The sequence below is a fragment of the Thamnophis sirtalis genome, unplaced genomic scaffold (assembly GCF_051295495.1).
Source record: "Thamnophis sirtalis isolate CommonGarterSnake01/CBP01778 unplaced genomic scaffold, rThaSir2_p1.2 scaffold_6, whole genome shotgun sequence".
Classification (NCBI taxonomy): domain Eukaryota; kingdom Metazoa; phylum Chordata; class Lepidosauria; order Squamata; family Natricidae; genus Thamnophis; species Thamnophis sirtalis.
In genome coordinates, this window is record NW_028261386.1 from 7,172,263 (window position 1) to 7,186,484 (window position 14,222).

At 43.5% G+C, this 14,222-nt stretch overlaps 1 protein-coding gene across 1 annotated transcript in view; it reads left to right on the forward strand.

Moving 5' to 3' along the window:
* The window catches only part of KSR1 (kinase suppressor of ras 1), a 178,017-nt gene extending 165,000 nt beyond the window's left edge, over window positions 1-13,017 (forward strand). The window contains exons 17-20 of the mRNA XM_087717169.1: window positions 396-527; window positions 4,283-4,418; window positions 6,467-6,600; window positions 12,344-13,017. Of these exons, the coding sequence (XP_087573295.1) occupies window positions 396-527; window positions 4,283-4,418; window positions 6,467-6,600; window positions 12,344-12,422 (481 nt within the window). The 3' untranslated portion in view covers window positions 12,423-13,017. The remainder of the gene's footprint in view (window positions 1-395; window positions 528-4,282; window positions 4,419-6,466; window positions 6,601-12,343) is intronic.
* The last annotated feature ends 1,205 nt before the right edge of the window (window positions 13,018-14,222 follow it).

Genomic DNA, 14,222 nt, shown 5'->3' on the forward strand with positions numbered 1-14,222 from the left:
TTAAAGCGCCCTTTTTTCTCCGCGGTCACTGTTGTCGCCCTGCTGATGACATCAGCGATGTGGTTTAATTGGGCGCACTTTAGTGGAGCGCGGTTTTGTCGTGCCACGGATTAGTTTCCCTCCATTGCTTCTTGTCCTGCCTTCCGGTGCTTGGGAAAATAGGCTGACTGCTATTATGTCATCCCTTTAAGACGTGTGGCTGGTTGGGGAATTCCGGGAGTTGAAGTCCACACATCTTAAAGCTGCTGAGGTTGAGAAGTAAAGAATCATTTGTTGGTGGATCAATTATATATTTGGGAATCAGAGTCTTGGCTGATTTGGTTCAGGTCCACCTGAATTCAGCCAGCCCTGCCTGCAACCCATTCCTGCTTTAATCTCTTTCTTTCTGACATCAGGCGTGAAAATGAACTGAAGCTGCCTCATGATTGGCTGTGCTACCTGGCTCCCGAGATTGTGCGCGAGATGGCTCCCGGGAAAGGTGAAGATAAGCTGCCCTTCTCCAAAGCTGCGGATGTCTACGCTTTTGGGTAAGAATAATGAAAGGTCATAGCAGGAGCTTCTTGTCGAGGTCAGCCAAAATATCCTGCCTTTCTAGAAAAATGAAAGACATCTGGAGAAAGCTAAGCAGGTCTGGAAGTGGTTAGCACCTGGATGGGGGACAATCTGAAAACCCCAAATAGCCCTTTTTTTTTTTACTTGGCTAGGGAATGTGGAGAAATACTCAGTCAGTGCCTTGATGGTACCCCATATCACAGTGGAAAAATCATACTGTGTTGTACGTAATCATGAATTCTAACAACTGTGCCACCAGGTGGCGCACTCGTTAGAATCCAGCATTGCAGACAAATTCTTACCAGCAGTTCAATCCTGACCACCTCAAGGTTGACTCAGCCTTCCATCCTTCCAAGGTGGGCAAAATGTGGAGCCAGATTATTGGTGGCAATATGCTGACTCTGTAAACTGCTTAGAGCAAGGGTGTCAAACTCACATTCTCACAGTGGCGTCACATGACATATTGGGACTTCCCCCCTCTTACTAAAATGGGCGTGGCCGTGGCCAGTGCGTGACGCGTTCGTCTGTGGGCCAGGAGTTCGACAGGCCTGGCTTAGAGAGAGTTGCAAACAGTGGTGTTATTCAGCCAGCTTGGACCGGTTCGGGCAAACTGGTAATGGCGAACTGCAGGTGGGATGTTTTCTAAGATGTGTGCATGCATGCAAGCTGCATGCGCAAGCAGAGTGCATGCATGGGAGACCGCACGCATCTGTGGAAGATGCGTGATTGTAGCAAGCGAGTGTGCACGCTCACATTTTCAGTATGCGGTGAACCCGTGGTAAAAGTATGTGAAAATCACCTCTGGTTGCAAAGTACTGTGAAGCACTATATAAGTCTAAGTGCTATTGCTATTGTAAAGCAGGAAGATTAGGTTTTTCCCCCCTCCCAAATAATCAATGTACTACTAATACTCTCATTGTCATGACTTTAACTGGGTCATGTTGTACATTGTAGGGCAACAGTTGTGAACCAAGTAGAATAGAATAGAAATAGAATTCTTTATCGGCCAAGTGGGATTGGACACACAAGGAATTTGTCTTTGGTGCAGATGCTATCAGTGTACATAAAAGACAAAATACATTCATCAAGAATCATAAGGCACAACACTTAATGATAGTCACGGGGTACAAATAAGCAATCGGGAAACAATCAATATTGATATAAATCATAAGGATACAAGCAACAAAGTCACAGTCATGCAGTCAGAAGTGGGAGGAGATGGGGGATAGGAACGATGAGAAGATTAATAGTAACGCAGCCTTAGTGAATAGTTTGACAGTGGTGAGGGAATTATTTGTTTAGCAGAGTGATGGCATTCGGGAAAAAACAGTCTTTGTGTCTCGTTGTTCTGGTGTGTAGTTATCTATAACGTTGTTTTGAGAGTAGAAGTTGAAACAATTTATGTCCAGGATGTGAGGGGTCTATAAATATCTTCACAGCCCTCTTTTTGACTTGTGCAGTGTACAGGTCCTCAATGGAAGGCAGGTTGGTAGCAATTGTTTCTTCTGCAGTTCTAATTATCCTCTGAAGTCTGTTTCTGTCTTGTTGGGTTGCAGAACCAAACCAGACAGTTATGGAGGTGCAGATGACAGACTCAATGATTCCTTTGTAGAACAGAATCAGCAGCTCATTGGGCAGTTTGAATTCCTGAGTTGGCCCAGAAGGAACATTCTTTGTTGTCCTTTTTTGATGACATTTTTAGAACCTAGAAATTTGAAGGTCTCTGCTGTTGATACTGTGTTGTCTAGTATTGTAAGAGGTGGAAGTATGGGAGGGTTTCTCCTAAAGTCTACCACCATTTCTATTGTTTTGAGTGTGTCCAGTTCCAGATTGTTCCGGTCACACCACGAAGCTAGTTGTTCAACCTCCCATCTGTATGCAGATTTGTCGTTGTCTCGAACGATGATACCAACACTGTTGTATCATCTGCAAACTTCAGTACTTTAACAGAGGGATCGCTTGAGATGCAGTCATTGGTATAGAGAGAGAAGTGGAGAGAGCACACAGCCCTGGGAGGCTCCTGTCCTAATTGTGCAGGTATCTGATGTGATTTTGTTGCCTCCTGTCTGTTAGGAAGCTTGTGATCCACTTACAAGTGTGTTCAGGTACCGCTAGCTGATTTAGTTGAGTTAGAACTCAATTGCACAATGCGTGCGAAATACGAGGACCTATGATTCCCGAGGGACTGAGATTTGGGGAAGCTGTGGCTGCTTCAGTGCAGCCCCCACAGGGCTGCTTCTGTGTTGTTGCTGCGGCCACCGGATTTTCACTTTTACTTAGCAGTGATAGGCGATGCAATTAAGCGTTGAAAACGGTTGAGAACAGTAGCTAACATGTTTTCAAAAAATCTGGTGAAATATTTGCATACGTGGGTGTGAGTGTTAACTTGCATTCACTTATTTTTATGTTTTATATCTTGTGAAAATTAATTACATTTCAAAATTACATTTCATTCAAAACTCATGGCATTTGAAAATTGCTGTTCTGGGAAACTTCAACTCTTCTGAAAAAAGAAAAAAAATAGTTTTTTTTTCTCTCCAAGCACAGTCCCAATCATAGAACAGGTAGTCCTTGACTTACAACACTTCATTCAGGGACTGTTCAAAGTTACAACAGCTCTGAAAAATGTGACCTAGGACGCTTTTTCATAATTACGACCTTTGCAGCAGCTTCAGGGTCAGGTGGTCAAAATTCAGATGTGTGGTAAATGGTTGGTGTTTATAACCGTTGCTGTGTCCCAAGGTCACGTGATCCTCTTTTGTGGCCTTCTGATGAGCAAAGTCAATGGGGAAGCCGGATTCACTTAACAACCAGGTTACTAACCTATCAACTGCAGTGATTTGCTTAACAACTGTGGCAAGAAAAGTCTTAAAATGGGACAAAGCTCACTTAGCAAATGTTTCACTTAACAGAAATTTTGGGCTCCATTGAGGTTGTAAATCAAGGACTACCTGTACAGCAATCTTCTCTAACTTAAGTGTTTTTTAAGAAAAATTATAGTTTGTCACATAGTTAGCCAGATGTTCAGATTGGCATTTTTGTCTACAGCCTGAATGAATGAATGAATGAATGAATGAATGAATGAATGAATGAATGAATGACCGAGTGAGTGAGTAAATTGAGTGAGTGAGTGAATGAATGAATGAGAGTGAATGAATGAGTGAGTGAGTGACCGAGTGAGTGGGTAAATGAGTGAGTAAGTGAGTGAGTGAATGAATGAATGAATGAATGAATGAGTGAGTGACCAAGTGAGTGGGTAAATGAATGAATGAGAGAATGAATGAATGAGAGAATGAATGAATGAGAGTGAATGAATGAATGGGTGACCGAGTGAGTGAGTAAATGATTAAGTGAGTGAGTAAATGACTGAAAGAGTGAATGAATGAGAGTGAGTGAATGAATGAATGAGTCAGAGTGAGTGAATGAATGAATGAATGAATGAGTGAATGAATGAATGAGTGAGTGAATGAATGAGTCAGAGTGTGTGAATGAATGAATGGAGTGAATGAATGAGTGAATAATGAGCCATTGAATGAATGAGTGGGTGAATGAGTGAATGAATGAGTGAATGATTGAGTCAGCGTGAGTGAGTGAGTGAATGAATGAATGAGTGAGTGAATGAATGAAAAAGTAAATGAATGAGTCAGAGTGAGTGAATGAATGAATGAATATTTGGTGACATGACTGTCAATATTACAGACCTTCATCTTGGAACTGCTTTGCTTCTCAGGACCGTGTGGTATGAGCTCCAGGCCAGAGAGTGGCCCTTTCAGAGTCAGCCAGCGGAGGCCTTGATTTGGCAGATCGGGAGTGGTGAAGGAATGAAGCACGTCCTGCAAACGAGTAGCCTGGGGAAAGAAGTTGGGGTAAGTAGATATGGCTTCTGCCCTCCTGGCCAAACCTCAACGACCCAGAGTTGGATCCAGGAATCTTGGGACTAGGTGCTGCCTGGGGCAACAGAGAGGAAGGATACGTTTCCCATTCATATATTCTGCCCTTGTCTCATGGATCAGGTGGGGCTTAAATTTAAGTTCTCAATCCCCCCCTGGAGCTTTTTCCTTGGGCACTCAAGTATGCCTCCTTTTTGTTAATTTCGTTTCACTTGAGAGCTCAAGATGGCGTCCATTGTACTCGATCCTCTTCAAAATAATTAGCCATACTGGTAGTCCTCACTTAAACGATCACTTAGCAACCAGTGGAAGTTACAATAGACCCCTCCCCCAAAGTATTTATGACCCAGTTCCGGAGTTCCAACAGTGCCACTCCCCCATGGTAACATGACTTACATTTTCAGGTGCATTGCAACTGGCTCGCCGTTATGACCAGTTGCTGTATTCTGCAGTCATGTGATGTGATTAAGACAAAGTCTGGTTTCATGCAAAAAAAAAATATCTCATAGGAATGCATTGACTTGTTTAACGACTGCCATGTTCACTTAAACATCGTGCTTGTTTTATGACTGCCGTACTCACCTAATGGCTGCTGCTGCTGCAAAAAAAAATCTAAATTCAGATCAATCATGTAGGTACCCCAATTTCAGTTATTTCTCTCTCTGGACACACTGAGAATATATCTGCTGAACAAAACTCTGCGTTGGCAGAAGGAAAGGCATCCGGCCAGTAAAACACGCTGCTATTTCCATTCAGTTGCCCAGATTTCACCAGGGATTATGAGATCGTTAAAAGATGATGATGCCTCAATTTACAACCATCATGATTTACAACAAAAATTCCAGGCTCTGTAAGTTGAGGACTAGCCATGGGTTCTCCTTTTCCATCTCCAAGAGCCGAGGTGGCGCAGTAGTTAGAGTGCAGTACTGCAGGCCACTTCAGCTGACTGTTATCTGCAGCTCAGCGGTTCTAATCTCACCGGCTCAAGGTTGACTCAGCCTTCCATCCTTCCGAGGTGGGTGAAATGAGGACCCAGACTGTGGGGGCGATATGCTGACTCTGTAAACCGCTTAGAGAGGGCTGAAAGCCCTATGAAGCGGTATATAAGTCTAACTGCTATTGCTATCCCACTCAGTTTCCCAGGTATCTGAACTTCCCCTTCCCCTTGTAGGGGATCATGTCAATTGACTATCCCCTGCAGCAGATGAGAGGTTTTACAGGAGATGCAAGAAGAGATGCAGTATGTTTGATTCCTGTGCAATTGGGGGCCCTGTTTTCTGTATCCAATTAGTAATAGAACAACAGGGTTGGAAGGGACCTTGGAGGCCTTCTAGTCCAGCCCCCTGCTCAAGCAGGAAACCCTATCCCATTCCAGACAAGTGGCTGTCCAGTCTCTTCTTAATTAATGCCTTCATTTGTAGACATGAACTGAGCCAGAGATCTGCAGCTGTTGAATCTATAAATCTCGAGGTCTAACTTGTGGCTTTGCAATTCCTTCCAAGTCAGGCTGGTTAAAAGCAGCTCTTAGAAGTCGCCATCTTCAAACTGACAATTTGGACTACAGAACAGAATAGAATAACAGAGTTGGAAGGGACCTTGGAGGACTTCTAGTCCAACCCCCTGCTCAGGCAGGAAACCCTATCCCGTTTCAGACAAAGGATTGTCCAACATTTTCTTAAAAACTTCCAGTGTTGGAGCATCCACAATCTCTGGAGGCAAGTTGTTCCACTGATTAATGGTTCTCACTATCAAGAGATTTCTCCTTAGTTCTAAGTTTCTTCTCTCCTTGATTAGTTTTCCATCCGTTGCTTCTTGTCCTGCCCTCAGGTGCTTTGGAGAATACATTGCCACAAAGTTTTATAGATGTTGTAGTGCATCTTTTTTGGGCAGCTTGCAATTAACCCAGGCTGTTTTAAACCTTCTACAATTTGGGCTCTTCGTAATCAAATGACTTTCTTTTCCAAGGATGCTATGGGGTAATCTTTTTTTAAAAATATTTTAAAAAGATGATTGTTGTCTTGTAGGAAATCCTCTCGGCATGTTGGGCTTTTGATGTGGATGAGCGGCCCAGCTTCACCCTCTTGATGGAAATGCTTGAAAAATTGCCAAAGCTTAACCGGAGGCTCTCTCACCCGGGACACTTCTGGAAATCAGCTGAGTACGTATTGCCTCTCCTTGTCCTGCCTATTTCCAAAAATTGCATTTTGTTAGGCTTTTGATTGATGAACCAGGGCAGCAGGTTTGATGAGACACCCCTGTATTTATGATAACGTATGAATAGGGAAGGCTTGTGTGTGTTTCCTAAATAAAGTGCCTATTTAATAATCAATTCAGATCAATTGGGATCAGTTCAGTTGTCCCAAGGGGGCTTTTTTCAAGAGGCAACTGGACTTTCTGGTTTTTTTAAAAAAAAGAATTAAATAACAGGTATAAGTATAGACATGATTATGAATACATGAAATGAATACGAATACAAGGGAACATTAGGACAGGGACAGTGGGCACAATGGTGCGCTTATGCACTCCCCTTGAAGACCTCTTAGGAATGGAGTCGACAGTAGACAGTCTAAGGTTAAAGTTTGAGGGGTTTGGGGAAAAAAACGCAAAGTCAGGTAGTGCATTCTAGGCATTGACAATTCTGTTACTGAAGTCGTATTTTCTGCAATCAAGTTTGGAGCGGTTTACCATAGGTTTGTATCTATTGTGAGCTTGTGTGTTGTTGTAGCTGAAGCTGAAATATTCATTGGCAAGTAGGACATTGTGGCGGATAATTTTATGTACTATGCTTAGGTCGGATCGAAGATGGCAAAGTTCTAAATTGTCCAAGCTGAAAATTTGAAGCCTGGTGGCATAAGGGATTCTGTTGCGAGCAGAGGAGTGAAGCAGTGACGTGCAGTCAGGGGAGGCAGGGCCTCACCACTGTCATCATGAAAAGAAAAAAAAATGTAAAAGGAAAAAGGCAGAGGTAGTTGATGCCAGAGTCAGAGTGGATGACTCTGCTTAGTGCTTAACTGTTTAAAAAAGCCTCTTAAAAAGTGCCCTCTACAGGAGGAGGCGGGAGAACCACGTGCCTCATTTAGTCTATCTTTATGATCACTCGAGCAGAGTTAAGCAAGAGTTTAAAAATTCCTGATGTAGATGAGGCACGTGGTTCTCTTGCCTCCTCCTGTAGAGGGCGTTTTTTAAGAGGCTTTTTTAAACAGTTAAGCAGAGTCATCCATTGGGGACTCTGGCAGCAGCTAACCCAGCCTGACCTCAGCAGCTCTTGCCTTTTTCCTTTTACATTTTTACATTTTCATGATGGCAGGCAAGAGCAGAGTTGAAATCCTCTGTGAAACAGCTGGAAAAGGTATGTGGGTCGGAGGGAGGGGGAGGAATTCAAAATTAATGTAATTTGTAAGTAATTGTATTATTGTAAGTAATTTTTATGTGTGTGTGTGAGAGAGAGTTTTACCCGCCTCTGCAGGCGTGCGGGCTGAGCTGGCACTTTTTTTTATGTCGGACATAGCGGCAGGGCTTTTGGATGCCCCGGTGCTGTGTCCGCCATAGAGGTGGGACGCCTCTATGTCGGACACAGCAGCAGAGCTTTTGGACGCTTGCCTCACCAGCCATAAACCTCAACACACGTCACTGGAGTGGAGGGCTCTTCTCGTGAAATATCTTGGACACGTTTGTTTGATTGTATGTATGTCCTATATGCAGTGCAGGTTCCAGACAGATGAGCTTTTATTCAAGAATTGGTCTAGCAAAAGTTTTGTATGCCCTAGTTTGCGGTTCAATATTACTGGAGAAGAAGCTATGCAACTCTTAATGCCTTTTTAGCAATGCTGCTACAGTGAGCTCTGGTACTTAGATGATTTGAGATGAGTACTCCAGGGTCCTGAAGCTTCCTCGGGAATTTCCCATCATCCAGTCAGAGCTGAAGAAGCTTCTTGGGATGAGAAGCGAAACGTCTTCAAAGAAAAACCAGAAAGTCCAGTTGCCTCTTGAAAAAAAAAAAAGCACCTTTGGATGACTTGAGAATCTCCAGAGACGATCAGTTCAGTTAGGAAAAATGAAAGGGCCAAACACACAAATCTCTCTTTTTTTTTCCCCCTGTGCTTCTGACCTTCAAACTTTTTTTGACTGTGAACTAACTCTCTTCCCTTTTTGTGTGTCTTCCTTCTGCTTTCTCTCTTACAGGTTGTAGCTCCTGGCGCCATAGCTGAATTTCCTCTTGCATGAACACTTGTGACTAATCCACCCAGCAGCTCGGACCTTGTGCGCACCGTTTCCATTTTTAACCCTTGAGTGCCCTCCCCGATGCTGCTAACGGTTCCTTCTTCCGTCCCCGCCTCTTTTCTTGGTGTGGGCTGCTCACGTGAAGTGACCTGTCTGTTAAGAACTCTTTGCCTCTCTATTAACACTGAACTTAGGGGAAATTCTGCCCCCCCAGTGCTCCAGGCCCCCTTGCTCACCTGTCGGGTTCCTAGCCCCCCCCCACACCCCAGTGCTTTCTTTGTCTCTCTCTCTTTCTCTCTCTCTGTACTTCTATCACCAGCCTGGTCTGCAAGGTGTAAGCAAACTCAAAATGCAAAAACCAAACGGCATTGCTTGTCTTTTGTAGGCGAGTTTTGAAATAAAGACACGTTGAACTGTAGTGTGCATTTGACTTCCAGCAAAAGAGACATTAAAAATTGATTCTTCCGTAACAGCTCCAGTGGGGCGAATTAGAAATGTATAAATTTTTATCCCACCCAGCCAGGGGGATGAATTAAGACCGAGTCTTTAAAAAAATAATAATAATACTGAACTGATGAGTAATTGTAACAAGTGCTGAGTTGGTTAATTTTTCATTGTGTCAAAAGTGGTATATATCTTTGCATGTTTCAAAGGCGATGGCCTCACTTCCGTTGTCTTTTAGAATATATTGTATACTTTTTCCTGTTGATCACTTTAATGTATATTCTGCCTTTCTATAAATGGACGAAGCATTACTGCATGCATGAAAGGGAAAGAAAGAAAGGAGGGGGGGGAAGAGGATTGCTCCTTTTTAAGATTGTGCTTTGTACATGATTATTTGTATTAAAAGCAAGAACATTTTAAAATGGCTGTCCAGTTGAAATGGGAACAATAGTTTAATGGGGAATTTGAACATGAAGTCGTTTTGCTGATTTACAGTATAGTCCTTCCCTGTTTCCCTGAAAATAAGACCTCCCTGGATAATAAGCCCAATCGCGCTTTTGAGTGCATGCACTAAAATAAGCCCTCCCTGAAAATATTGCAACAGAGCAGCAGCCATGAGGTGATCATGCTCACCGCCTCCTGCACCTCAAAAATAATACGACCTCCTCGAAAATAAGGCCAAGTGCTTATTTCAGGTGGGGTCAAATGAAAATAAGACCCTGTCTTATTTTCGGGGAAATGCGGTATTTATGTTTGCCTTGTCATTGGTGCTCTCTCAGCTTGTTTGCTTGCAGACATTTCGTGACCCAACTAGGTGACATCATCAGTGCTAATGAGTGAGAGGTTTGCTCCCTTTTTATATACAATAGCTTGTCTACCAGTGCAGGTTGGGATGTGGTTTTTCTCTTTGGGTAGTTCCTTGATTAGACTATTGTCTTTTGTTTGATTGCTTGTATGGTGTTGATCCTTGCTTATCTTGTTGTTGATTGCTGGAGAGGATCTTTTCGTTTCTTTCTTAATGCTTTTATTGTCTCTTGAAAGGTGTGTAAATGTGGTTTACTTCGATGTAGCTGTTGAGGCCTGAACAGGGAGCAAACCCCACACTAGCACTGATGATGTTACCCAGTTGGGTTATGAAATATCTGCAATTAACCAACAAATCCAGAGAACGTCAAGGACTCCACGGTTCAGTTCTGAATTTCTTACTTATCCAAATGTATTTTATGTCTGTTTTAAAATAAGCAAGAAATCATTAGAGCCTCAATGTTTCAACAGTTCCAGTTTCACCCATGGCATTAATGGAAATTTTATAGCAGAAAGCAGTGGAGAGATTAATTATTCCTGTTTTGCTAATCAATTGCAGAAGGAATTGAATTGATGATATGAAGCCTTAGAGCAGGGATGTCCAAAGTTTGGAACTTTAAGACTTGTGGACTTCAACTCCCAGAATTCCCCAGCCAGCATGGCTGGCTGGGGAATTCTGGGAGTTGAACTCCACAAGTCTTAAAGTTCCAAACTTTGGACACCCTTGCCTTAGAGCATGGGAAACTCTGGGTCTTCCAATCCCAGCTTTTCTTCTGTAAAGGATCTCAAAATGAAAGGCCCACAGTCTGATAGCTAGAAAGGACCTGGGTTTCATTCCACTTAGCCTTCCAAATGCCCAGGCTACTTTTGTTTCATAGACAATAGTGAGCAAAGCATCAGAAGAGAATTACCCAGCTAAACTCAAAATATTTCTCCGTGTTTATATTTAAATTTGGCCCCTAAATAACATCCACCACACTATTTCCTTTCGTAGTGCAGCTAGTCCTTGACTTGCAACTGTAAAGGAGCCTGGAATTTCCATCACACGCCAAGTTGTGGAACCCACGTGACCAACCCAATTTTTTTTAAAAACAATGGTCATTAAGTGAACGTGGCGGTTGTATAGTGAACTCTGCAGTCATTAAGCAAATACCGCAGTAATTATCCGCAATGGCTGCTTTTTGCTGGAAACCAAAAAAAAAACAAAACCAGCAAAAAAAAGTTGTAAGCTATGTGACTGAAGGGTTCTTGGTGCTCCCTGAGCTTTGCTTGTTGTCTTGCAGACATTTCATTCCCCTAACTAGGTAACGTCATCAGTGCTAGTTGAGTTTACCTAGTTTGGGTAATGAAACGCCCGCTAGAAAACAAGTAAAGCTCAGAGGGCACCAAGGAGCCCTATTTCAATCCTGAGTTACATTCTCCTTTATCGGTTATGCGTGGAATGCTGCAAATGGCCGTTGATGTGGGCCGGTTACTGAGTACCCAAAATTCGATCACCTGAGTGGCAGGCGGGGGACGGCCATCAGATCTTTGAACCTGTCTTATCATAACTTAGAACGCTTGCTGAGAAAGAGTTCACTTTATGACCATTGCGGTTGCTTAACAACCTTCCCCCAAAAATGTAATAAAATTGCAGAAGTGGGTGACCTGTTTTACGACAGTCACAATGTGTGATGGTAATTGGGAGGCTCCATTAAGGTCAAGTGAGTCATCTGGAGGAAGAGTCAAGACCAAAAAGTGCCCCAAGACTCACAAATACTCTAGAGGGGCCCTTCTTGTAGGATAGGGATGTGAATGAGGTTCTCTTAGCCTGAAAAAATATTTTTAAATGAGAAAATATAACGGGAGAAAGTTCAGGGCAGGCATTCAGCCAGTTTGGGCAAACTTGGTGTTAATTTTAATTTGGTTTGCAAACCGGCAGTTACACCCCTCCCATCCCAGGAGTATCCATGTGGCCCATTCATCAGGCCAGGTAAGTGCAGGGCCTGCATGGGGGCTCTGGGAGGGTGAAAAACGGCCCTACCAGAAGTACCGGAAACCAGTCCGTTTCCGGGCTCCGGAGCCTGGGGGAGGCCATTTTAGCCCTCCCGGAGGTTCAAGGAAAGCCTCTGGAGCCTGGGGAGGGCAAAAACGCCTCCCCTGCCAACTAGGCCACGCCCCCCCATGGCCCCGCCCACCTAGCAGCTGGGCAGCAAAACGGTTGCTAAAATTTTTCACTCCCACCCCTGCCCTAGTTGTTCAAAACATTTGAAGTGCACGCACGTTGTATATAGGAGAGCCTCAATGTCTTCCTTTCTGTGTTGGAAATTAGAAAGAATTAGAACCAGTTTGTTCATTGGCATTTCATTGTATAGTAGAAATTAACCTGTAACTGTTTTAATTTCCTTTCCTCCCTCCCCCTCCCCATTCCCCTTCTCCTTTCCCCCTTTCAGCCTTAACAGTAGCAAAATGGCTATCCGTTTTGAACGATTTGCTCTGGGAGATCTGGAATCCAGTAACCAAAAGATATAGCATGCTGTGTTTTAACGATCCTTGGCTCCTGGGTTTTTTTACCCCCCCTCTGTGCCGTTCACACACCTGGGGAAAAAACTTCACTGCAAACTTAAAACGGAAAGTCCCAAAAGTTACAGAAGGAGAAGATGGCGAGACGCTGTCCTAGCGATATGGATGTTTGATGTGTTTGCTTAAATCAGAGGCTTCCTTTTTGAAATGTTTACATTTGGATGACTTTTTTCTTCTTCCTGTGTGGATTTAACCGTTGATAATAAACATGATAAAAAGGTGTCTTCTTTAAAGAACAAAAAACCACCACCACCACCACCACCAAGCATTTTCACTAGCACTTTTCTTATTTCGAATTATTCGGGCACTCTTGAAGCCGTATGGTTACAAATCTGGGTTTTGTTGGTAAAGAAGCAAAGTTTTGAATGTTGTGTTGAGAATGGACCTTTTTGTCAGCTGGAAGATTTTGACAGGTCTTGAGGGCATCTAAGGAGTGGGGAACTATGGCCCTTTTATGGCTTGTGGACTTCAACTCCCAGAATTCAGCGTGGCTGCCTCAGGAATTCTGGGAGTTGAAGTCCACAAGCCGCAAAGGGGCCATACTTCCCCATCTCTGATTAAAGCTGTCTGCGGGGGGGGCATTGTTTCTCCCCTCCAACGAGCCTTCCAACTTGGAGAAAGGCCTAGAAAATTGTGGGGCCCTTTCTCCAACTTTCCCAGTTTGAAAGTGTTATAATCCTGCTGGGTAGACAGGACCTCTGAGCCTGTGTGTGCATCACTGAAGCGGCCAAATTGAAAATAAAATACATGCCATAATAAAGCCGTCTTATCTGCGGACCTGAGATAGGTTGCCTCTGAAAATCACCATCTTAACTTTTATCTTGTCAAGAAGAAGAATTCCCCCATATTGTGTTGGAGGCTGGTCAGGGGTGGGTTGCTACCGGCATTACTGCCGCTTCGGCGTGCAAAAAACTATGTGCACATTTACACCTAAAAAGATCTTCATATGCACAGAACATTACAAAAGGTAACAAAATTTACATTTCTGCAATGGAGATTGTTCTGCGCATGCGCAGAACCAAAAACCAAGATGGCGCCACCAACAATAGAACCGGTTGGGTGCGTGAGCGCCTGACTTACTACCTACTTGGCTGAACTGGTAGGAACCCACCTCTGATGCTGGTGACCAAGGGCATTCCCTGGTCACTGTTTTTTTTTAAAAAAACAACAAACTAAAAATGGCTTACTATCGATTTTTCCGGAATCTTGTTAAACCACCTGATCCCTTTCTTTGGGATTTGCATTCTAAGTTTCTTTTCAGACTTTGTAAATCATCGTTTATGGGATGCAGATTAGAAGCAGAGTTTCTCATACTTGAGAGGGGAGGGATGGGGCGGGGATTAAGGTAATTGTGTGTGCATGTGTGTAGTTCTTGCACACTTCTACACGCCTACCCCCCTTTCCTAAGTAACAACTACTTAATCTTAAGGCATGAGTAGAGAAACCTGTACCCCCTTGAAGAGGGGTCTCCAACCTTAGCAACTTTAAGACTTGTGGACTTCAACTCTTAGAGTTGAAGCAAAGCTGGCTGAGAAACTCTGGAAGTTGAAGTCCACAAGTCTTAAAGTTGCTAAGGTTGGAGACCCCTGCTCTGGAATCTAGATTCTGTATTGTTAGAATCTAGATACCATCATCCTGGCCTCTTGACACGAGGGGTAACAGTCTGTTCATCCAGGCTTGCTTTGATGTGCTTTGATCCTATTCTTAACCATGATCTAAACCCATGTTTCCCCTGTCCCCTTGTGAAGG